General features: G+C 45.9%; 2 protein-coding genes across 6 annotated transcripts in view; one reads left to right on the top strand and one right to left on the bottom strand.

The window, feature by feature from the left end:
- Nucleotides 1-1,369: 1,369 nt before the first annotated feature.
- Nucleotides 1,370-17,720, bottom strand: Nmrk1 (nicotinamide riboside kinase 1). Of its 5 annotated transcripts, none has more exons than XM_013018493.1 (9): nucleotides 17,536-17,720; nucleotides 12,756-12,819; nucleotides 11,547-11,637; nucleotides 10,843-10,891; nucleotides 7,912-8,059; nucleotides 7,766-7,837; nucleotides 6,862-6,968; nucleotides 5,465-5,548; nucleotides 1,370-3,140 (listed from the first exon to the last, which is right to left on the bottom strand). In XM_013018493.1, exons 2-9 carry the CDS (start codon nucleotides 12,782-12,784, stop codon nucleotides 3,127-3,129), a joined length of 594 nt encoding a protein of 197 aa, XP_012873947.1. In that variant the 5' UTR covers nucleotides 12,785-12,819; nucleotides 17,536-17,720; the 3' UTR covers nucleotides 1,370-3,126. The 5 variants fall into 5 exon arrangements, with proteins under 5 accessions (XP_012873947.1, XP_012873945.1, XP_012873946.1 ...); XM_013018491.1 differs by having other exon boundaries at nucleotides 1,370-2,437; XM_013018492.1 differs by having other exon boundaries at nucleotides 1,370-2,018.
- Nucleotides 17,721-18,132: 412 nt separating this feature from the next.
- Nucleotides 18,133-23,871, top strand: part of Ostf1 (osteoclast stimulating factor 1) — a 53,023-nt gene continuing 47,284 nt past the window's right edge. The window contains exon 1 of the mRNA XM_013018481.1: nucleotides 18,133-18,350. Within this exon, the coding sequence (XP_012873935.1) occupies nucleotides 18,317-18,350 (34 nt within the window). The 5' untranslated portion in view covers nucleotides 18,133-18,316. The remainder of the gene's footprint in view (nucleotides 18,351-23,871) is intronic.

Raw genomic sequence — 23,871 nt, 5'->3', positions numbered from 1 at the left:
AAGCCAGCTGGATGGTGCTGGACGGGTCACCGGCTCTGGTTTCCATTTCTACACTTAGAACAGCACTGAAGCAGTTGATACTGCTCCAATGTTTTATGGCTCTATGGAGTATCGCCAGTTTATCCTTAAAAGACAAACTGGTGGTCTTGAATCTCATCCATGAGGGTAATGGGGCGGTGCGCTTGAATCTCAGCCTTCAGCCTACTAGGTGTGCTTGCTTTTAAATGTTTCCCTCCTGGGTTTAATTCTAAGAACCTACCTAAGAAGCCTTCCTGCAGCAAAATCATCTGAAAAAGGATGGAGACGTAAAGACTACTCCTTGTTAAATACTGACTGTCTGAATAGGTTCTGTATCACCACTGGCTGCTTCCATAGAGTCCTTCTTCTGTGAAACACTGACATTTTTTTTCAAACTTCTGATGTACTTCTCACTGATAACAGGAAACAAAAAAGATACATCTTTCCTAACCCCTTAGAATGTGTCCATTTCAACGCCTGTTGCTCACAGTTTTTTGTTTTCCCAGGCTGCAACAAGGAGAAAAGTGAACGCAATGGTGCTCAGCTGAAGATCCATCAGTAGCCCTAGGCAGAGGGGAGGAGGGCACTTTGGGATCCTGAGAAATGAAGTTTGAACAATTACTTGTACATCACATTTTTTTATGCTAAAAACACTGGTACTTTACCTCACCACAACCTGAGTGTGATAAAATTATGGTGTGTCAGAATACACAGAAAAGCGCTATGGCGGACAATGAATGGTAAGTGCTTCCCTCGTTTTCTCTCCCATTTGCTTTTCTCTCCGTTCCTTCATTTTGCCCAGGTGAGTCATAATGTGACCAGGTGTCCCAACTCTGATGGGAAATGATGGCAGAGGTGCGTGGTAGCAGGACAAAGAAAGCTAAGGAAGCCACGCGAAGGACCTCAGACTTGATACACTTAGCCAACCATAATTGAACATCAAGATTAACTAGCTTGATCAAAGTCATGTGGCTGTTAAGTGGATAAACTGTAATTCAAAGCCTGGGTTTTTGTGTTTGCCTTAGGTTTGTGTAGCAATGGAAGAACTCCCTGATTATCAACAAGCATTAGTTAGAAACAAATAAAGAGAAATTATTTTTACAATTGCAAGTAATCTATTTATTTCCAATATACAAAAGGTTGATCAACACATAATTTACATTTCAGCATTGAAAGAGGCATCAAGAAATTTCAAGTCTATATTTCCTAATCTTTCCAAAGAAAGGTCCCTGGTATTACATGTAAGTGAAATAACTGCTTGCTTCTGTTGTGTTAGACCACTGATCTCATAGAACAAACAAACAAAAAACCCCAACACACAATCACAGAAACATCACCAACCCTTTCTATCTGTAGCAAAGTCTCAACATAAGAGATACAATGGACAAAAGAAACAATTACTCTACCATAACAAAACAAAAACTACATGTACTATAGTGAATTGTTGATTTAGTCAGTGTGACTACTATTCCTGGCAATGCGATTACTGCATTTGGTGAGAGGTACTAATTAATTAAAAAAAATTAAAACTAGAAGAAAATCAGTACGTAATATATAATTAATGTCTTGCAGTTCCTGATGTGTGTGTATACATACACATATGTTGTACACACCTGGGTATACAACTATACACACATACACATAAACACACACATGGCTTACATCTGTGCTGGATTGTGAAATATACTTATTTCTTTTCTAGATTGCAGTCACAAAACTTTGACAATCACTGGTACAGGGCATTGACTCAGCATTCCTGAGCTCTGCTCTGTCTATCCATTGGGATAGATGCTTGCTGTTCAACATGCTGGAAAACCTATGTGTGAGTAAGCGTGTGCAGGAACACACACACACACACACACACACACACACACACCAGCTGTCACTGTACCATAGTACAGACTGTATCTTGATTAAGGTTCAGAAATATAGTCCTTTGAGTTTTTAATTCACCCCAGAAAGGATTGATTACATTCATTTTCATGCTGTTTCTTGTAAACCTTAAGAATAAACAGAAAAAGAAATAATCATTAAAATTTATTTTGGTGATACTGGTTTGAGCTCATCTTTACTAAAGGTATTTGTCAATGGAAGATACTTGTAACGACACTAAATATTCAACGATTGGGAACTAGTTAAAAAAATCTTATGCGAAAATGACTATTATGGTACTTGAGTAAACTAAAAATATTTAAAGTTCAATGCAAAAAGTACTAATAGAGAAAACTATAAACAGTTGATCATTCAATTTTTATTTTACCTTTTCTTCTTTTTTGATTTCATACTTGATAAGTGACACCTTTCTTGCACATTACAATATCAATGTCAAGTCTTAGATTTCACTTCTGTGTACAAGACAGCCTCGAACCTTCTAATGGAAGTGACACTGCAGTTTCATTATATAATAAATTCTGTAAGGCTGCACAAATATTAAATACTAATTTAAAATAGAAATAAGCATGGCCGATTAGCCACTGATCTTACCAAATGTTACTGATGAGGACTCAGGTGATTATTTCCTCTTTTTCGCATTTATATGAGAACTTCTATAACTAGTCATTTTGTAATGGGATGAAAACGAACCATTTTAAAAGGAGCCTTCCTACTGGCTAGACTGCTTTGTTATTTTGAGAATAGGTTATGATTACATTTTGCCTTAAACTTTAGATTGAAATTAGGACTGAATTCAATGTGCAGCTCCGTAGCCTTTTACTTCTGGATTATTGTTTTGTTAATAATTGAATTTGACCTTCCTTATTTCACTTTCACTATTATTACTTTATAATCATGATGACAATATAGTTATGTATTTTTATAATACTAATTATGATTATTGATGTGTTATTTTTTTCAATTTTTTTTGGTGGTGTTAGGGTTTGAACTCAGGGCCATTGTTCTTGCTAGGCAGGAGCTTTACCACTTGAGCCATACTCCTAAACCAATGTGATGTATTTGGGATGAAAAGTTAGCCTGTAAGCCAAGCTGCTCTATGAGATGCCAGAAATCTGAAGAGTCAGCACTTGAAACCCTGGAAAGGCCACTGGAGCTAACTTGGTCCAGGGTTAAATCAGGCTCTGCTGAGGGCTGAGGATCCTGTGGCCAGCTTTGCTAGATTCCTGTGGCTGGAAGAACAGGAAAGGTGGCGGGTTACTAAGATCGCAGTGAATTATTTATGCAACGGAGAAACTCCCGTCCATCTTGTACAAGCATAGCTGCTCCCAATTTCAAGTTCTTCTCCTGGTGCTACTCCTTCCTCTTTTCTTTCTTTCTTTTTCTTTTTTGTCTCTACCCACTATCTAGAACCGGATAGTTTTAAATTGCATAGCTGAGTATTTCTTAGCTCACTCAAAGATACAGGTAAGAAAAAAGGAGAGGCATCACATACCCAGAACTGCACTTTGGGGGCTTGTACCACCAGTTCTTGGGCCTTGGAACAGACCCTAAAAACATTCTTTGCCTGTGCTAGATGACCAAGGTTCTTTTTGCCTTTACCAGTCGTTCTGTCATAGCACTAAACCCTACTGTTATGAAGCACTGAACCTGAGCACTGAGGTACAGCGTCCAGCAGGTGAAACACCGGAAGCTTCTCACTGGGGTGAGAAAGGGGAGCTGATAGCTCTTGCATATGTGGCTGGGGGTCAGGGGCTGTCAGTCATGAAATCAGAGCCCTGTGCTCGCCCCTTCCCCTTGTCAGTCCCCCGGCCTGAGTCCGGAAGGGCTGCCTTCCATTCAGGTAACAGATGGTGGCGGTGGGCAGACATCTCAGGCAAGGTTTATTAATTATCACCATGGTAAAATGGCTATAATTTTTTTCCCAAAGGGCTTCATGACTCTGTGAAAGGCTGGTACTGAAATCGGGGGGGGGGGCGTTAAGAATCAATGGACTGTCCAGCATTGCTCAGCTCTCCTGGTCAGAAAGGAACTCACTGAAGATGTAGGTCATTTTGTTCTTGTTGACAGATGACATCTGGACTAGTGCAGTTGCTTCTCACCAAAAACCTTTCACTGCTGAAGTAACTCGGATTGTCCTCTTGTCTCCTTTGAGCCCGTTGGTGATTACAGGAATCTTTTTTTTTTGAGACAGGTTCTCACTCCTTAGTCCAGACTGGCTTCAAATTAGAGATCAACCTGCCTCAGTCTCCCAGAGCTGCATTGAGTGGCACGCACCATGGCCGTCAGCCTGGGAATCATTTTAACTCACCCAGCTCCAAGGTAGCCGCACTGGAGTTTGGTTTCCTCAGCGTGCTTTTTTTCATCTTTGAATTTCTACCTTTTGTCCAGCTTCCTCTTTTAAGGATTGCTTTTTAAAATCAGGAGGTGTTAGGTGGGGGGGGCGGGGTCTTCCGTGACAAGATGGGTGTTTGATTTAGAAATAGCCACAAGAAGGCGCTATTTCCCTAGCCATAGTAGGTTTAGCAAGTCAGGTGACGGAACAGAACAAATCAAAATCTGGGTTTTTTTTTTTAACTGAACTAAAAATGGAAGTTAGGGCTCAGTGATGGCAGTTGTGCTTAGCATACATGAGGCCCTGAGTTTGACTTTCAGCACCATGAAAATAAACAAAAGACTGTTCAAAGCATTTTAGAGACTGAAGTAGACGAGTGGCTAAGTTAATGGAGTGCGAGGTAAATACTTGTATCCATAGGAAGTGGTGAAAATAAGATAAACCTTCCTGGGCTAGGGACTCAGCTTCAGCACAGAGCTGCTCAGGGACAAGCTTGAAAAAGCATAAGCAGTCTTTTCACATGGGCTGAGGGACTAGGAGAAAGGTGCTGACGCCAGATTTTTCCCAGCTGTTGAGTGGATGGACTTCAGAATGAACTGGGAACTGCAGCAGAGCCTCAAAGACAGCATCTGAGCTCCTGAATCCAGCTGAGCCCGAAGCCACTGCCACCTCTGCGCATTCCTTTTATAGCCTGGCTGAGGAGGAGGAGGCAGCGAAGGAGGAGGAAGAGGAGGAGGAGGAACCGGAGCAGGAGCAGGAGGAGTTGAAACTCTTGTGAAGAGCTCTCTAATACAAAAAACCTTAAAGAAGACTCAAGTAATTTCTAAAAATCTTGTGTTTGGAAGTATTTGCGAAGTAGAAATCTTAAGGAAAATATTTAAAGGAATGAAGGAAAATTACCCAAATGGATAATTTCAGGCCTATTAGACCAGCCATCGATTAGAATTTTAATCTAAATGATATAAATAAATATCACGAAGATATGTAGCAAAGGGTAAAAGTTCCACCCCTTAAAACAAGTTCTGAAATCAAAATAATCAACTCTTCCAAATGCACGTGGAATCATTGAGTCTAAATATTCTCAAAGGGATGAAAGAATGAATGAATGGACACAATGAATGAACACTCCCCAGCACCCTGGCATGCTATTCTTGGGTCTGTAATAACGGCTTTCTCTGGCTTTTCCTCCTGCAGCATTGACTTTGAAAGGGCAATGCTTACCTTTCTGCATTGCCAGTTCTTTCATTAGATCTTCATATACTTGGGAAAAAAGGTCCTCTTCAGATTTTGTTCCATCTAAGTAAACTAAGAAGAGGAAAAGTAGCAGTTCAATGTCAACAGGCTTGCGCTGGCACCTGATATCATCAAAAAGGATACAAAGCAACTAAAGGAAGACAGGGATCTAAGCTAGGTATAATCAAGCAAGAACTTTGGTTTGTTACAGAAAAAACAATCGAGGCGCACCTTTGCAAATCATTTAAATAAAAGAGAAAGGAAAGAGAAATTGCATGTGCACAGGAGACTGAAGAGGTGCAGGCTCCAAAGAGCCACTTAAGGAAATTTTGCAATCCTCCAACTCTGACCCTGCAAAGACCTGGAAGTTTCTCCAGGCATTGGTCTGGGCCCTGCCACTTACCTATTCGGTTACAATTCTCCAGGCCCGAAGAAATGCCCCTGAAAATAAAACTGATAGAGGCAGTTTTGGAGAAAAAGGAGAAATGGCTCATGGCTGGACGCCTTCCCCTGGGATCATGCTTCCCAGCTCTCTTTCACTTTTTGGTTTCTAAAATAACACCTGGTCGTTCCTTGGGTGTCTGCCATCTCATTTCCCAAGATGCTCCACATCTACTTCATCACACAGTTCTAATGAATTACATGTGTCCCTAACACGTCTGGAGCCATGTAAATCTATCTTCCACACAGCCAGGGGATCTTACTCAAAAACGTTTGTCAATCTATCCTTGCTAACCTGACTGTAGAAAGCTCCTCATCTTTTTCTCGGGTTAATGACCCTAACCTTTAGTGGGTATATGGGCCTGGTAGGGTGTTACCAGCATGAACTTTCTCCTTGGGTTTCCTCTACCACAAACAAGCTAGCTTTCTTTCAGGTCCTATGAAGGCCTTCCAGGCCTTTCCTTGTGCTTTCTCTTTGTAAACCCCCCCGGCTCTTTTGTCCAGTTAAACTCATCAAAGTTTGGTTTAAAAGTGGCTTTCTCCAGGAAGCCTTCCTAAACTAGTCGAGTGGGATTTGGTCAGTGCCCCTAGAGTGTGATGTCCAAGCAGAAGACCAGAGGGTGCAGTTGGCATCTTTGGTGTCGTTCCCTTATGGAAAATTAGCTGCAGGAGAATAGACCAGGCTCGCCTTCCACCTGCTATCTCCACAGAAGGCCTTTGGTGAACGGTGGATGCATGAATAACTATCCAGGAGTTGGTGAACTTTTGACAGGAGTTACAGAGAGAAATAGAAAGGAACAGAACATGCTGTGGAGGAGGGAAACACACAGAGTTCCTGCCGGAAGCATCTTTTATAGGTCTTAGATGGAAGAAAAAAAATTCCCCAGTCCTTTGAGGCAAATGACCAATCAAGGGCCTTAAGTGAAGGGTGAACAGGTACCTACCAATTTCCCACGTGATGGCCTCCATTTCCCCTCTGTGTTTCAGGTACATGGGCCACACGTGGCCATCAAAGTACCCTGGGACATCTGGAGGGTCGTACACTCTTGTACTGTTGAAGCACACAGAAAATCTCATGTTGATAGAAATACACAATTAGCAAAATACATACTGGGGAAAATCACTGAGATTAAATCTCAGCAGGATTTTAGACTAACTTGTTTTAGACATAACGTGAGTTAGAAAGACAGTAAAATGTATTTCTCCAATCTAAACATTACTTTTACATACCACCACTCAATGTTATTATTTTTTCTTCTAGTGCCTTATAAAAGGATTAGGAGATAAGTATCAGTGTAAGTGATGAGCGATTGATGGGTTGGATGGAGTTCTAGATAAACTGATGTTCTTTGTAGCTGTAGTAGAACATAGTTTCACTAACTTCAAACTACAACCAAGATGGGACTGGCCCCTTTGAAGACTTAGTAGAAATCAGTTGAAAAGGTTGACCCAGGCCTTTTCTTAGAGAAGTACTGCACTCAATTTATTCCATGTGAATTATAATATACAAGAAAAAGAAAATTTTTGCCAGTCCTGAGGCTTGAACTCAGGGCGCTATCCATGAACCTCTTTGTGCTCGAGGCTGGTGCTTTACCACTTGAGCCACAGCGCCACTTCCAGCTTTTTTTCTGAGTAGTTTATTGGAGATAAGAGTTTCACGGGCTTTTCTTGCCTAGGCTGGCTTCAAACAGTGATCCTTAGATCTCAGCCTCCTGAGTAGCTAGAATTACAGGTGCACCAGGCACAAAAAAAAAACCATTTTGCTCCTGTGCAAGTTTAAACTTCCTTTGTATGTTAAATGACCACCACAATGTGATTCTGATACACAAAAGTACTTTCAACACTTGCCTCCTCCTCCTCTTGCATTCTTCATACGGAACGGTCAGAAAATAGCTTCTATTCCATATGGTGTCGAACGGCCTAAGAGAAAAGCATATTTAGTTCATAATGCTCTTCCCACTCACTCAGGTCAGTATTAGCATGGAGACACTCACTTATAATTAAAGATCAGGAAACCCTCGATGATTAAGATGGCATTTTCTTCAGCCCTTTCCTGGACCATTGGTCCCTCTGTGTGTGCTGAGCCTGTCATCCAGCAGGAGATGGCTGACATCATTTTGTCCATATCAAGCGCTTCGAGTACTAAGACAAACATACAAGATGAGAAACTTGCGTGAGCTTTTTGTGATCATGGGGCTCTTTAAGTGTACGAATAGCCCCATTCTATTTTCCCTTCAAGATGTCAAAGAACAAATACTGTAGGACCACCAACTCAAGCTCTTAACACTGACAAACTTACACGTCTGGTTTTTTTTTTATTAGGAAAGACATCCAAATGTATAAATGTAGAGTGCAGAGCAAGTGTTCCTGCTTCTAGCGTTCACTGTCTTAAAGTCAAGCCCGCCTTTGCTAGATGCCACGCCTACTGAGGTGTGATGCACAGGATCAGATGGAAGCATTTGGCTTCCTGATCACATTAGATGGTGGTGTATGTGTGTGTGGGGGGGTGTCTAGGGGGAGGAGAATGATTAAATAGAGGGCTGGTTCAGCGTCACTGATGGAAGGGAGGCCAATGCGCAGCCTGGCACTGGGTCCTGATGACTGGGTGGGAAAGGCGTCTCCCTGCGGCCCCGCCTCCCCCCAGCATTGCTCCATTCTGCTTCTCTGCTGCCCGGTGCAGTACGTTTGGATGCCCCATCTCTGATGTGGAGATCAACGCGTCAACCTTGCTCTGCCAGGTGGCTCTAGACACCTCGCTTGGCCCTGCCAACACCAGGAGAGAGCCTGATGTTCTCTCTGTGGTCAGCTGAGTCCGATGGGCATCGTCTTGAGGACTTTCTATTCTGCTCGGCCACTCTTTTGCTGGTCCTTTGGGTACAGGAACAGGTTTTTGGCACTTTCTTTGCTCTGTCTATGTCTATAGTGGCTCTATGCTGCACGCTTCCTTTGCACCAACCCTGGGGATGAGAGGCAACAAGGAAACCCAAGGGCCCGACACCTGTGTCCTTCCTTCCGTCCTGCTCACTGTCTTCTTTTCATCCCTCAGCTTTCCTCTGTTTAATGTACTGTGTTCAGGGGTAAAGTGAGGACCAGAAAGAAACTGGGTTCTTCATTTTGGCTGGAACCAAATGAATTTTTGAATTTTTTTTTTTTTTTGCCAGTCCTGGGGCTTGAACTCAGGGCTTAGGCGCTGTCCCTGAGCTTCTTTTGCTCAAGGCTAGCACTCTACCACTTGAGCCACAGCACCACTTCTGGCTTTTTCTGTGTATGTGGTACTGAGGAATAGAACCCAGGGCTTCATGCATGCTAGGCAAGCACTCTACCACTAAGCCACCTTCCTAGGCTAGTTTTGAAAATTTTTGACTCTCTTTAGTTAAAAATTTTTTTCTAAATTGCACTGTGATTAATCTTTTGGTCCATGGAATGTATAAATATGTTGCTTTTGATAAAAGACAATGATGGGCCAGGTTCTGGCGGCTCACACCTGTAATCTCAGCTACTCAGGAGGCTGAGATCTGGGGATCGCAGTTTGCAAACAGCTGGGGCAGCAAAGTCTATGATGCTATTATCTCTGAATAAAAACATATGAAAAATGGAGCTGTGGCTCAGCCTCCTGAGTAGCTAAAACTATAGGTGTGATTTCTGATGCCTGGCTTTAAGTGATACTTTAAAAATATTAATAAAAACATTTTCTTCTTTACAACAAATTATGGAAATTTTCTTATGGAAATTTTCAAATACACTTAAAAGTAGGCAGAAAGGCATGGTGAACTTCCAAGAGTTTATCCCTCAGCTTCAAAAATAAAAATGATGAGCTATTGGCCAATTATAGCTCATCCACTTCCTTCTTAGTTATTTTAAAGCAATTCCATATCATAATACTTTTTGTCTGTGTCTGTGCGGGTCCTGGGGCTTGAACTCAGGACCTGGGCACTGTCTTTGAACTTTTTGCTCAAGACTCGAGCTCTAAAATAGTATCATTAACTTCTTGATGAATGGAAGAAAAGAATAAAACTCCGTGCTCCCGGCTGTAGCAACGGTTGCTAGCCTCCAGGTGCTGGTGGTTCACATCCGTAATCCTAGCTACTCAGGAAGCTGAGAGGTGAGGATTGCGGTTTGAAGCCAGTCTAGGCAGAAAAGTCCATGAGACTCTTATCTCCAATAAACTACTCAGAAAAAGCTGGACGTGGTGCTGTGGCTCAAGTGGTACAGCGCTAGCCTTGAACACGAAGAGGCTCAGGGACAGTGCCCAGGCCCTGAGTTCAAGCCTCAGGCTTGGCAAAAAAAAGTTAATAAGATCACTAAATATAATATGTTATTACAACATTCTCTGAAGGAAAAGACATATTTTCTTTTCTTCTCTTTTTGGTCAGTCATGGGGCTTGAACTCTGGGCCTGGGCACTGTCCCTCAGCTCTTCAGCTCAAGGCAAGCACTTGAGCCACAGTGCCACTTCCAAGACATGTTTTCTGATGGACCTAAATGCTTTGATTCAAAACAGTGTTATCTTGCCCAAGGAATGACATATATCCATCTTTAAAATAAAAATAAAGAAAGAACAGGGCTTTCTGAGAAACAGAGGAAACCAACCAATACACACAAGCTCCCTGGTTCTCTGAATAACAGGAAGGAAAACTGAGAGCATGGAAATGTAGTCTCCTCCAGGCGAGGCTGGCTGCCAGGAGCCAGGGATGAGCAGAGGAGGAAACGCTATCATCCATGTTTCCAGTTGGAAATACAAATCTGGAGAACAGATTTTACTTATTTAAATAGATGAAGGTAAGTCAGAAACCTATAATGACTTGTTTAAGGTACAGCAATATAGTTAAGCCAATCTAAGAGTGTCTTCACAGAGAGTGAATTTCTTTGGGTTTGAAAGAGAAAGTGAATGTAAGCATATAATGGTTTATAAGTTAATCTACTTACCATCATACTGCAAAAAACCATTTTTATCTGTCTCTATCTCAGATTCTGGCTAGAAAAATAATAAAATACCCATCAAAATAGTGTGTAGGGCAGAAATAATACAATTATATAATAAAGAGATGTCTTAAATGCTTCTGGTGATACTAAGATCAGCACCAACAGATGGTGCCATCTGGTGGACAAGTAACATTATTGCATGGAGTCTATATTTTGTACAAAAGTTACCAGTCAGTAAAGGCATGTTGGATATAATTAAATTGTCACCAAACTTTCTTATTTTTAAAGCCAGGTGCCACTGGCTCACATCCATAATCCTAGCAGCTCAGGAGGCTGAGATGTGAGGATCATAGTTCAAAGCCAGCCTGGGCAGGAAGATCCATGAGACTCTTATCTCCAATTAATTTCGAGAAAACCAGAAGTGGAGCTATGGCTCCAAGTGATAAGAATGCTAGCCTTGAACAAAAGAGCTCAGGGACAGTACCCAGGCCCTGAGTTCAAGCCTCATGACAGACACACAGACACACAGACACACACACACAGAGTTCTTATTTTTGAGACAGCATCTCCCTATGAAGCCCAAGTTAGCCAGTAATTTGTGAACATCTCTGGTTCAGCCACTTGAAGACTGGAATATAGGAGTGTGCCACTGTACGCAGCTACATGAAGCATTTTTGTCAAATACGTCATTTAAGTTTTGCGGTTACCTTGAAGAAGTCATCTTGAGATATGATGCTGCAGTTTGGCAGGTGTTTCTGCAAGTTCTTAGCCAGTGTTGTCTTGCCACCATTTGTCACACTGAACCCAGGACAAAACACAAAGTTCCAAGGAGGAGAAGGCATTACACACCGAACATTTAAAAGCAATCTTTTGCTGGGCACTGGTGGCTCATGCTTGTAATTCTAGCTACTCAGGAGGCTGAGATCTGAGGATCTTGGTTCAAAGCCAGGTTGGGCAGGAAAGCCTGTGAGACTCTTATCTCCAATTAACTACCAAAATGCCAGAAGATGAGCTGTGGTTCAAGTGGTAGAATGCCAACATTGAGCAAAAAAGCCCAAAGACAGCACCCAGGCCCTGAGTTCAAGCCCAGGATTCTCTCACTCACACACTCTCTCTGTCTCTCTGTCTCTGTCTCTGTCTCTCTCTCTCACACACATCATCATCATCATCTTTTTAGAAAGGATATTTCAAACAGTATTAACTACTTAAGAAATACAGCTTCCTTCATAGGAATAGCTTTTGCTGTTGGCAAAACCACGGAGTCTGGCAGATGTACTATACTAAATGGTAAGAAATGAGCTGGGAACGAGGGAGAAAGGAAGCTAAGTACTGGGAAAGACAGACCTTCTGTTGAAACAAAGTCATTTTTTGTTTGTGATTAAAAACGAATCTCAGGGTTCAGTGTGTCTAATATGACACATGGAGTATGGATGGTACACATGCACGTATGCACAATTGCTTGTGATCCCCGTGATCACTTGAATGCACAGTGTAAACACTAAGAGGAGTGGCAATGTCCAAGCCCAGAGTCTACCAGAAACACAGGTCACCTGATGCCTCCAGCCCTCCTCTCTCTGCACCTGGGGCGGGGGGGGGGGGCATGGCGGGACGTCCAGCGCAGCCTATTAAGGGATTAATTTTTTGTCCTCACTGGGCTGGACACCAAGCGTCCACAGTATGAAAGTGCCTATGTGTCTGTGTCCAAGTACTTGTCTATCAGGCCTTGTCTCTTCTGTTATATACAGGGAAGGAATGGAAAATCAGGCCAAACATGGCCGACTGACCCTTCTTCCCGTGTTTCCGCTTTGGCATTTGCTTCTGTGGCAGCACCTTGCCCGGGGCCCTCTCTTCAAACTGTTCTCTCACCACATTCACATGCAAACACCATCGGCACAGACTGTGGCAAAATTACTCACCCACTGATTCCAACGATAAACGTTTTCATGATTAACTTTGAAGATCGTGTCTTCTGCACCTTTCCTGAAATCAACACAAATCAGTGCATTGCATTTAGATGTTTGCAGAGACCAGAGTCCTGAGTGAGGAGAATCAGCTGGGAGAGGGAGGGAGGGAGGGAGGGAGGGAAAGTGAAGGGTGGTGGCAAGGGCTCTGGGGAGAAGTTCCTGCTGACTTGCTCGTGTAAAGGGCCTTGAGCTGGCTTGCTGAGCAGCTGTCCACTAATGTCCAGGAAACCCCGAGAGTCCTCGGGGCTGAGTGTTGACCGAAGAACACCACTTCTAGGGATGTGGGGTTATCAGGCCACAGGAAGGTGCTCAGAGTTTTAACCTCCCTCTCCTGACCCCTGATTCACCACCCCGAGGCGGGGATTTTTCTTGGGGTAGCTTTTCTCCCTCTTTTAGTGAAAGAGGAAGAAAATCACTGCTGGACAGAGGCAAAGAGAAGCTAATAGCCACCCTTTAAAAAAAAAATTTGCCGGTCTTGGGGCCTGAGCTCTGTCGGTGAGCTTCTTTTGCTCAAGGCTAGTGCTCTACCATTTGAACCACAGCACTGCTTTTGGCCTTTGCTGAGTAGATAAGAGTTTTGAAGATTTTCCTTGTCTGGGCTGGCTTTGAAGTGGATCCTCAGATCTCAGCCTCCTAAGTAGCTAGGATTCCAGGCGTGAGCCACCAGCGCCCAGCCTCTTATTTTTTTTGATACATCACTGCAAAGCTAGCATTTGTCTTGAGATGGTATCATTCTTTTTTTGGTGATGAATGAAATTTCCCTCTCTCTGAAGAAATTACAGTGTCAGGTCACCTTAGCATAACACAACTCAAAGCACTTGTCGTCATTCTTTGGGAGGTGAACCCCCTTCTCCCCGGCGGGGATGGCCATGTTGGAATGTGGGGTCTATTGGATGAATGGGGTGACAACGGTGCCCTTACAAAATATATTCTGTCTTTGCCCCTTCCCTCTCTCATCTGGTCTTTATGATGTTAGTAGCTTTGCTCCTTAACACACACCACAGAAACACCCGCGTGACCCTGGCTGAAAGCGTGCATGGAGAGAAATCTTTCTTTATGTTCCCAGATGTTTTGTCACACTGACGGCAAGCTGACCCACGTGGCCCCCTTTCACGTACCGTTTGTTGAAGCACAGGTGACAGCCTTAGCGATCGCTTCACCCTCCCCTTCGCTGGGTACTAGAAATCAACCCAGACTGGAAGGAGTGACAGTCCAGCCAGCCACAGGGAGAGCCAGAAATGAAACAAAAATCAACCGAGTGGACACCCTTCCCTCTCTTCCTGCGGCTACGACGGCGTTATTCCCAGGAGCACAGAACGGATCTTGCACATGTACTGACACAACTGTCAGGCTCTGCTGGCTGGCTGCCGATTCCTGCTGCATTACTGAGGAGGCATACATGGGCTGTGAGCACTGGAAGGGCTCCTGGTCCCCTGTTGTAACTACCACGTCTGTGCGTACACACGAGAGGACTCATCAGTGAGTCAGAGGGTTAAAAAGAAGAGGATGGATGTGGCACTAGAAATACAACCAGGGTTTACCTGGGTGGAAACGCTTAGCAATTCAGAATAAGTGGAAGTGAAGAACTTATTTAGAAAATTCTGCAGATCGAAATGGAGGGATGTCCTATCGTCAACGGCAAGTATTTTTCTGTCTTCCTTCCCTCCCCTCTTTTCCTTCTTCTATCTGTTCCAAAAATCAAAACCTGTTCCATTAGCTCTACATCAGGTAACAGTCTGAGCTCGTTCTGGGCACAGTTTGGGTAGACGTTGGGCATACCACCTTGGTGGTGGGCACAGGACAATATGGAAAGGATGGGGAAGGGCAGAAAGAAGGCCGGCTGAGTGAGTAGATGGGCTGGGCAGGGGGCCTAGCAAGTCCTGAAACAGTACTGAATGCACAAGGCAGACACACAAGAAGTCCATGTGCAGACCTGGCAGTCTACCTCCCCATCACACACTATTTATTTCTTTGACTCTTTCTCTCTTTAAAAACTATTTTAAAAAGCCAGCTGGTGCCTTTGCCTCATGTCTATAATCTTACTCAGGAGCCTAAGATCTGGGAACTTCGGTTCAAAGCTAGATGGAGCAGAAAAGTCTGGGAGGGTCTTTTTTTTCCTAATTAACCACCTAAAAACTAAAACTGGAGTTGTGGCTCAAGAACCAGCCTTGAGTAACAAAAAATAAGGGATCGTGTCCAAGCCCCAGTACTGGCATAAAAACAAAACAATAAAAACAACAACAATCGCTGGGCACTGGTGGCTCACGCCTATAATCCTAGCTACTCAGGAGGCTGAGATCTGGGGATCAAGGTTCAAAGCCAGTCTGGGCAGGAAAGTCTGTGGGATTCTTATCTCCAATTAACCACTAGAAAACTGTGGCTCAAGCGGTAGAATGCTAGCCTTGAGCTGAAGAGCTCAGGGACATCGCCCAGGCCCACACGACTGACAAACAAAACAAAACAAAAAAACCAACAACAACAAAAACTATTCAGAAACCAAAATGGAAGAGTTTCAGTCAAGGGTTGTTAAGCTGCAAAGAGATATGCAGCACATCTTATGAAGTAAACACGTCTGATCAATTACAAAGTGTAAAACATATGATGAATCCCGAGGAAAAACTTCTTGAATTTTCAAATGTAATCAACGTAGGGCAGCCTATGACCAGGACTTTTTAAAACTCTTTTTTTTCAACCACCTGTTGGCTGAGATTGTCTATGTGCACCACTATAAACATATGCGGCTTCATGCGAACATTATGTCAGATGTCTCGCCTTCCATCTCATGGGATATTTACAATTTATTCCCCTTCCATGTGGGCCAAGTGTTCGTCAACCTCAGAGATCATTTATTAATGGACTGGCATAGCCAAGAGCAAATCCTGAGTCATTTCTATTTTGTGATATTGTGTGTGTGTGTGTGTGTGAGTGTAGATTGTGGGGCTTGACCTCAGGGCCTGGGCCCTGTCCCTGAGTCTCTTGATGCTCAAGGCTAGTGCTCTACCACTTGAGCCACAGTACCACTTCCAGTTTGGAGTGGTTAATGGAGATAAGAGTCTCAAAGGGGCGTTTCTGCCTGGGCTGGCTTTGAACTGTGATCCGCACATCTCAGCTTCCTGAGTAGCTAGGATTTACAGGCATGAACCATCGGTGCCCGGCTTCTATATTTTGTTTCACGTCTAATCCATTACATTACTAAACATGGTGCATTTTGGGTTCTGGGCTACAGAGGGTTCTGGGGGGTTGCATGATGCATCTACAGACTGTAACAGAGAAATTCACTGAAAGATGATAACTGCAAACAAATGATGGTTTTTCAAATACCTCTACAGGGCAGTCTGATGTCTGATCTATCTGTCTACATTTTTTTTTTGTCGGTCGTGGGGCTTGAACTCTGAATTTTTCTTTTCTATATTATATTTTTATTATCTTCAAATGGTTGTACAAGGGGTTGCTGTTTAACAGATCAGTTTATAAGTACAATGCCTCTTGATCAATGTCACCCCTTCCACCATTCTCCTTATCTTTCCCAATCCAACCTCTCTCCTCAATTTTCCTAGTTTCACAGCATATGCATCGAATATTGGGATTGCATTCTCCCGGCTCAACACGTCTGTTTTTAACAGAGTAAAATGTTTGTAGGACTGCTCACTGATCAAATTGTTTTTCTCATTATTCTGACAAAATTGGGCAGTGTCTCCCCTACATTTTTTTTTAACCTTTGGTCCCCTTTGGTAAACACAGAACCCATCCAAGTCTGAAAACCTCCTAACCCTTGTCCTCTGCATTAGAATCATTTTGTTTTAAAACAACCCAGGGCCTTCGAAGCTTCCTTTTACTGCAGGTTCTGATGCACACGGTCCATTCACGTCCATTGTGCTTTCTTTCCCTTATATAGACAAGTCTGGCTTATGATATTTCCAGGTTACGCACAGCGCCTTTCTCCGGGGCTCCAGATTCACCTCGTTAGATCCTAGCTGGGCAAACCTGCGCCAAGCCCACCTAGAAGGGACAGACTCATTCTGCGTCCCAGGCAGCCAGGCAGCCCAGATGCAACCAGAAAACAGCCTCAGATACACCCGGAGAGGAATCACAGCCCCCTCGGGACGCAGCCCCGTGCACTGACACCGGCTTCTGCATGGCACACAGCTCGCGTCTCAAAACACTAGTCCCCTGTTTTCTCCCCCGATGCAAAATGAAGAATCGGAGGAGGAGCACTAGGCCGGCAAGGTTGGCAGCCTGCTGACCCCTCCCGGGGATGCCACCTGCTGACCCCTCCCGGGGATGCCACCTGCTGACCCCTCCCGGGGACGCCACCTGCTGACCCCTCCCGAGGACGCCAGCCTGCTGACCCCTCCCGGGGATGCCACCTGCTGACCTGACCCCTCCCGGGGACGCACCTGCTGACCCCTCCCGAGGATGCCACCTGCTGACCCCTCCCGGGGGATGTCACCTGCTGACCCCTCCCGGGGATGCCACCTGCTGACCCCTCCCGGGGATGCCACCTGCTGACCCCTCCCGGAGGATGCCACCTGCTGACCCCTCCCGGGGACGCCGCGCCTCGGGTCCCAGGGGAGGAGGCCCGGGGCAGAGTGGGTGGAAAGGGGTCAGTGTGTGTGTGGGGGAGTCCCTCCAACAGGGCTTTCTAGATGCAAGCTAAAACCTTCTGGAGAATAATACGTCCGGGTCCCATCGCGGCGGCCGGGAGCGGCGGAGTCCGGCCGGAGCTACTCACCGGACGCCGGTTCGAGTCCTGCCCTGCAAAGGCGCTGAGCTGGCCGAGCGCGTGCCCGCCGCCGCCGCGCTGCTCCAGGGCCGCAGGTGACCCGAGAGGCCCACAGTCCCGCCCCCAGCTCCCCGCCCCCGACGTCCGTGCAGGTAGGGGGGTGGCCGCCTGGAGGAGGCTCCTTCCCACGGGGACCCGGGGAGACCTGGGGAGCCAGCCTACCACGGTGGGGGCGTGGCTCGGGACAACGGGGTTCTACGCGTGCGCGCGCGTGCGCGCGCCCCTCCAGCCCAGCTCCGGCCTTGACGCGTCAGGAGCGCGCAGGCCGATCAGCCTCTCAGCCTGGGCGGAGGCGCCCACGCGGAGCACGGATTGGTTCCGCGGCCTGGCGCTTGGCCACGCCCCCCTCCTGCCGGGAAACCAATTAGCGCTCGGCGAGGAGGCGGCCACTTCCTGGTCTGCGGGGCGCGCGCACCCGGGCGGCTCGGGCTGGGGCGGGGCCCTAGGCGGGGCGGGGCCCTGGGCGGGGCGGGGCCCTGGGCGGGGCGGGGCCCTGGGCGGGGCGGGGCCCTGGGCGGGGCGGGGCCCTGGGCGGAGCCGGGCCCTGGGCGGAGCCGCTCGGCCTGCGTCCGCACGGCTCGGCGGTGAGAGTGGGCGAGGGTCAGGGAGGCGCCCAGCCGAGCACCGGGGAAGGAGCGATCTGGGGGAGCCGCAGGGGCTCCAGCTTCCCGAGAGGGGCGATCCTTTCTTATCTCTTTATTTCCCCGGTGCGCGGCCTCCAGGAAGCGCGATGTCGAAGCCGCCTCCCAAACCAGTCAAACCAGGTAGGCGAGGGCGCCGGCCGCTGCGGGGCGGCGGCCCCGGGCTGGGCTCCGGGCGCGATCGGCGGTGGACGGGTGCGATGGCGGGTGCGCTTCTCTGGGGTGAGGCGCGGCGTGGAAGGACTGGCTGCCCGGCCCCGCGCGGGTGCCCAGTCGCCCGGTGCAACCTTTGCTGCCGGGTGGCGTGCTGGCCAGCGGCCGAACCCCTCCGGCCCCGCAGGGCACGGACCCGTCTTGACCAGACGAAGAAGCCGAGCCACCCAGCTAGGTCGGGACCCGGGCTCTGGCCACTTCCTCTTCGCTCGGTGTGTCACTGTCAAGTTAAGAGAGTTCTCGACCGGCCAGCGCGGACGGGAAGTGCGCGGCAGGGCGGGGCGGGGCCTGGGGGCGGGGCCTGGCGGGGCGGGGCCTGACGGGGCGGGGCCTGGCGGGGCGGGGCCTGGCGGCACTGGTGTGCAAGGCTCACACTCTCTCTCTCCGGTCTCTGCTTAGCTTTGGGGAGGGTGGGGTCCGTCCTCCCTGCGGTCCTCCTTGGCCCGATCGGTGCCGTTTGGATTCGTGGCCGCGATGCCAGGCATGCCTGGGTGGGGGGGGGGGTCGATGGGGGAACCGCGAGGTTGGCGTTCGTGGAGGCGTCCTGGGGTGTGGGTTTTGATCCTGCCGAGGCTGGAACTTAGTTCATCCACGTCGACCTGGAGAAGGTGATTGTGTGGCAAGAGGCGAGCCCGCGTCGGTGGCCAGTTTTTCTCGGGCTGGAGAATTGCACGCCTTGTCCAGCACCCCGGCTTTCCGAATTTTCCAGCTTTTCTCCCCAAAGCTGGGTCCTTGTACTGGAAGATAATGTGCCCGGCCCCACAGGGGCCATCATTGTTCACCGAGGACTTCAGTCTTTGGTCGGCTGAGCCGCGGAGGGAAGATCGCAGTTCAAATGCACACGGAGGAGGTGGCAGCTTTCCACACTCAGATGTAAATGAGGACCTCCAGTGCTCCACGGAGAGCCCCGTGGTTCTTTGGTAGATACTGGAGTCTTTTACTTTGAAGAATGGTCCAAGATGCTGGGTGTTGGCAGTTTGTCCCGTAATCTTAGCTGTTCCCGAGGCTGAGATTTGAGGATTGAGGTTCTAAGCAGGAAAGTCCTTGAAATTCTTATCTCCAATGAACAACAACAACTAGCCAGAAATGGGGCTATGGCTCAAGTCATAGAGTTCCAGCCTTGAGTGAAAAACGCTAAGGACAGTGCCCAGCCCTGAGCTCAAGCCCAAGTACAGTCACTAAAAAGAAAAAAAAATGTCCCAAAAATCTGTTCATGAGGTTATTTTCAGACACATTAAGTGAAGTTTGTGTTCCATCTAGAGGGACAGGGAGACAAATGTGCCCGAGTCAGGTGGATGGGAATGTGTGTACCCCTGTGCCCTTAGGTGTGGCTTAACTCTATTAGCAGTTTGGGGTACATTCCCTAAAACTATTTTTGTTGTCTCACCTCACTGCTTTCTCTTCTCTCTAGCAAGTCAGGAAACACGTGGTGAAAACATTTCTGCTCTTTGATTTGGACTCCATGCTAGTTTATAAACGAGACCCAAACATAGATAAGGCTATGACAGCAATCAGTCTTTGAGGGCTAGAGATTTAGCTCAGCAGTGGAGTGCTCATGGGCGAGGCCTTTAGTTTGATCCTCAGCACAACTAAAACAAAATAAAACAACAACAAAACAAAAAAACCCAAGAAATTGATTTATGGTTGATTAAGTGACTTACGGGGATTATTATTGGTGTCACCCAGACTTGAAATTGTGTTGGCTTGCTTGAAAACAGAAATGTCCTAAACAGAAGTGTCCTGTTACCGTACTTACTGGTCCACATGTACTTACTGTGTCCTGGGCATTGGCCTAGTCACTTTTACAGACTTTAACTGGTTCATTCCTCTCAAAGACTGTAGGAGGCCAGTAACATATTTTTTTTTTTCCAATTTGCACTGGAGGGAAAACAAGACAAGACCAAGAAAGGTTAGGTTTTTCTTTTTTTTTTTGGTCTTAAGTCAGCAGCTGGGTGATGGGAGCGGCAGAACAGGTAGGATTGGAACTCGAGGGATCTGACTCCGGAATCAGGACTCTTAGTGGTGATGTCACACCTGCCCGTGCTCTTGGTTGATCATGTATCTTATAGCTAGTGGGCAGGAAGTGGAAAGGGGCCTGTGGCCCCGAGGCCGTCTGGGAATGGTCATCTCCTCCTGCCTTGCAACTCCAGCTGCAACAGTGGTGCTGCCTTTTATTTCCTGTCCTGTAGGCAAGTGATGTGATTAGAAATAGCCAAGGCTTGGAATGGATGAGAGTATATTTGCTTTTTGGCTTGTTGCTTTATTTTTTTAAACCCTCTTCCTCTCTAAAAGGCAACTAAAAATATAAATTATCGGATAGAAAAGGAGGGAGATTAGAATTGAGGGGAGGAAGGAAGAAGGTCAGATGGAAGGGAAGAATAGAAAGATGAAACTAAGGGAAAGGTACAGGCCTGTGTGTCAAAGAGTCCTACAAATTTCTGTAGGTGGACTGTGGATTTGATTCTCAACTTCAAGCAGAAAGACGGATCCAAAATCCCTACTGCACCTAAGATTAAAATGTGTTATTTACTGAGAAGTAGAATTTCACAAGTACTGAGGTCTAAGACAACCTTTTCCCCTGGGGACTGGATTGGACATCATAAGAAATAGAAGAGGGAGAGCCAGGTGCCAGTGGCTCATGCCTGTCACCATAGCTACTCAGGAGGCTGAGATCTGAGGATTGCAGTTCGAAGCCAGCCTGGGCAGGAAAGTCTGTGAGACTCTTATCTCCAACTAATCACAGAAAAAGCCAGAAGTGGTGCTGTGGCTCATGTGATAAAAGCCTTGAGCAAATGAAGCCCAGGGATAGCACCCAGGCCCAGAGTTCAAGCCCTAGGACTAGGAAAAAAAAAGAAGAAGAAGAAGAAAAGAAAGAAATATGACCACAAGGTGCTATCACAGTGTTTTCTTTCTCCTTCCTTCCTTCCTTCCTTCCTTCTTTCCTTCTTCCTTCCTTCCTTCCTTCCTTCCTTCCTTCCTTCCTTCCTTCCTTCCTTCCTTCTTCCCTTCTCTTCCCTTCCTTCCTTTCTTCTTTCTTTTTTCTGTAATGGGTCTTGAACTCAGGTCCTTATACTCATGGTGATTTTTTTTTAAACTCAAAGCTGGTTTTCTACCATGTCACACCTCAGCTTCTGACTTTATGCTGATTAATTTGGAGATAAGACTCGCACAGACTTTTCTGCCTGAGCTAGCTTTGATTAAATCCTCAAATCTCAGCTTCCTGTGTAACTAGTCAGGGAGCTAGCAGCTAGGGATCTTACAGGGGTTTTTCTTATTCCATTTCCAGAGGGAAAAAAACACTTCCAGCAAAAGAACACTGCGGAAATCAGTGGGCAATACTGCAAAGAAGGAGCTAGGTGAGAGGGGACAGAGGACTTGCTGAGAGATTTCAATAGCAAGGCGTACTAAGCTATGCTGTGTGCTAGTGCATCTTTCTAGCTGACCAGCATGTTTAGCAAGGTGACCACTCCCAGAAGGAGGCCACCCAGGCAAGTCCGGAACCGCTGCTGGAGGGAAAACTCAGCCATTTTTCTTGGCAACATCTGGGGGATCACAATTTGTTGGCTAGACCTTTCTTCATATGTGTACCTTATACTTTAGATCTTGTACTAGATACTGGAGTCTAAGGTAAAGTCAAATCGGTTCTCATTCTTGAGTCCTAAGTCAATTTAGGGAGATTCAGCTAGCTACAGGTATTATCTTAGATTGTCCCATGTCTCCAACTGGATGACTGATCTCAATTCTGTTTAAAAAAAAATATTCTAAGCTGAATGCTGGTGGCTCATGACTGTCATCCTAGCTACTCAGGAGGCTGAGATCTGAGGAGTCTATGAGATTCTTATCTCCAATTAACCAACAGGAAACAGGAAGTGGCATTGTAGCTCAAAGTGGTAGAACATTAGCCTTGAGCTGAAGGGCTGAGACAGTGCCCAGGCCAGAGTTTGAGCCCCACAGTTGACATATATATATATATAAATACATAAATAAATATATATGTATATAAATACATATATGTATATAAATACATATGTATATACTAGCTAAAATAAAAGACTGTTTTCTATGAGAAGTAGGGAAGGCTATTCAAGATTTGTCATTGAAACTCCTCCTCTAATAGTTATATGGGCCACTATGGAAACCCTATCAGATGTGTTTCAGTTTCATGGTCTTTAACGAATTTCTTTTCTTTTTTTTTTAATGTTAGTCCTAGGGCTTGAACTCAGGGCCTGGGCGCTGTCCCTGAGATTTTTTACTCCAGGCTAGTGCTCTGCCACTTGAGCAACAGCTTCATTTCCTGTTTTTTTTTTGTGTGTGTATGTGTGTGTGAGTGCGTGTGTGTATGTGTGCGAGTGTGCTTAACAGACTTTCCTACCAGGGCTGGCTTTGGGCTGTGATACTTAAATCTCAGCCTCCTGAGTAGCTAGGATTACAGGTAATCGTGAGTGCATTGTTTATGGGATTGTCCTTACCTTTTTCTGAACGAGTTCAGCTTCTCTGTTGTTTTCAGCTATTCTCAGGGAATTTGCACTTCGATTAAGGTGAATCTCTCAGGCTTGTCAAAATGTATGACAGAATTTTTGGCTGGGCACGTGTGGGTATATTCCTGTAATCCAGCCATATGGGGGATGCTGGGGTAGGGGAATCCATGGCTTGACACTAGCCTACAGGGGGAAAAGGAGCTAGAGATGTTATCTGAAAAAGAACTAGAGCAAAAAGGGGGCTAGAGGTCTGGTTCAAGTACAAGGGCCTGTATCTAGCAAATGTAAGACTCAGCTTTCAGTACAGTCAAAAACAGGGAAAAGAATAAAACAATAAACAAACCCACCCCAACCCCCAGACTTCTTGTCCTCACAGACTATCTTAAAGACTGTGTTCTCAGACCTTTTATAAAAATAGGCCTATGGACCTCAAACAGAATTAGACCTTAGTCCTCATTCTAGGACAGCTTGTTAACAATCCGCTGTGGTCAGAAACCTGGTGTCTAACCTTGGCCACATCTTTCAAATGGCTTATCGATTTTGTGGTACAAGTGAAGCAACATAAATATTTTATGTAGCTTATACAAATAAATTCATGGAATTTAGGAGAAACAAATGTCAGTGTTCTGGGTTCTTTTGTGATTTGTAGTAAAAAGCATCGTAAAACTTCAAAGACATCACACATGAGCTGCATCTAAATATCAAAGAGGAAAAGGAGTCTTAAGCTACAGGGATTTCTATTATTGTTTAGCCTTCCTTCCCCTCAATCTGTGAGTGAGTCAGGTGAGAGTGTGAGATTGGCTTTGAATACACAGATCTTATTTTTTCTCCTAGACTACGGATTAAGAGCAAGTCTGAAGAAAACACCCAGAAAAACCCACGGTGATAATAATATTGACCTTGGTAGAAGTAGTTAACATTAATTTGTCCCTATTTGTCAGGTACTATGTGAA

This window comes from Dipodomys ordii, unplaced genomic scaffold, assembly GCF_000151885.1.
Source record: "Dipodomys ordii isolate 6190 unplaced genomic scaffold, Dord_2.0 Scaffold40, whole genome shotgun sequence".
In the NCBI taxonomy this organism is placed as follows: Eukaryota; Metazoa; Chordata; class Mammalia; order Rodentia; family Heteromyidae; genus Dipodomys; species Dipodomys ordii.
This window is presented reverse-complemented; position numbering and strand designations above follow the sequence as displayed.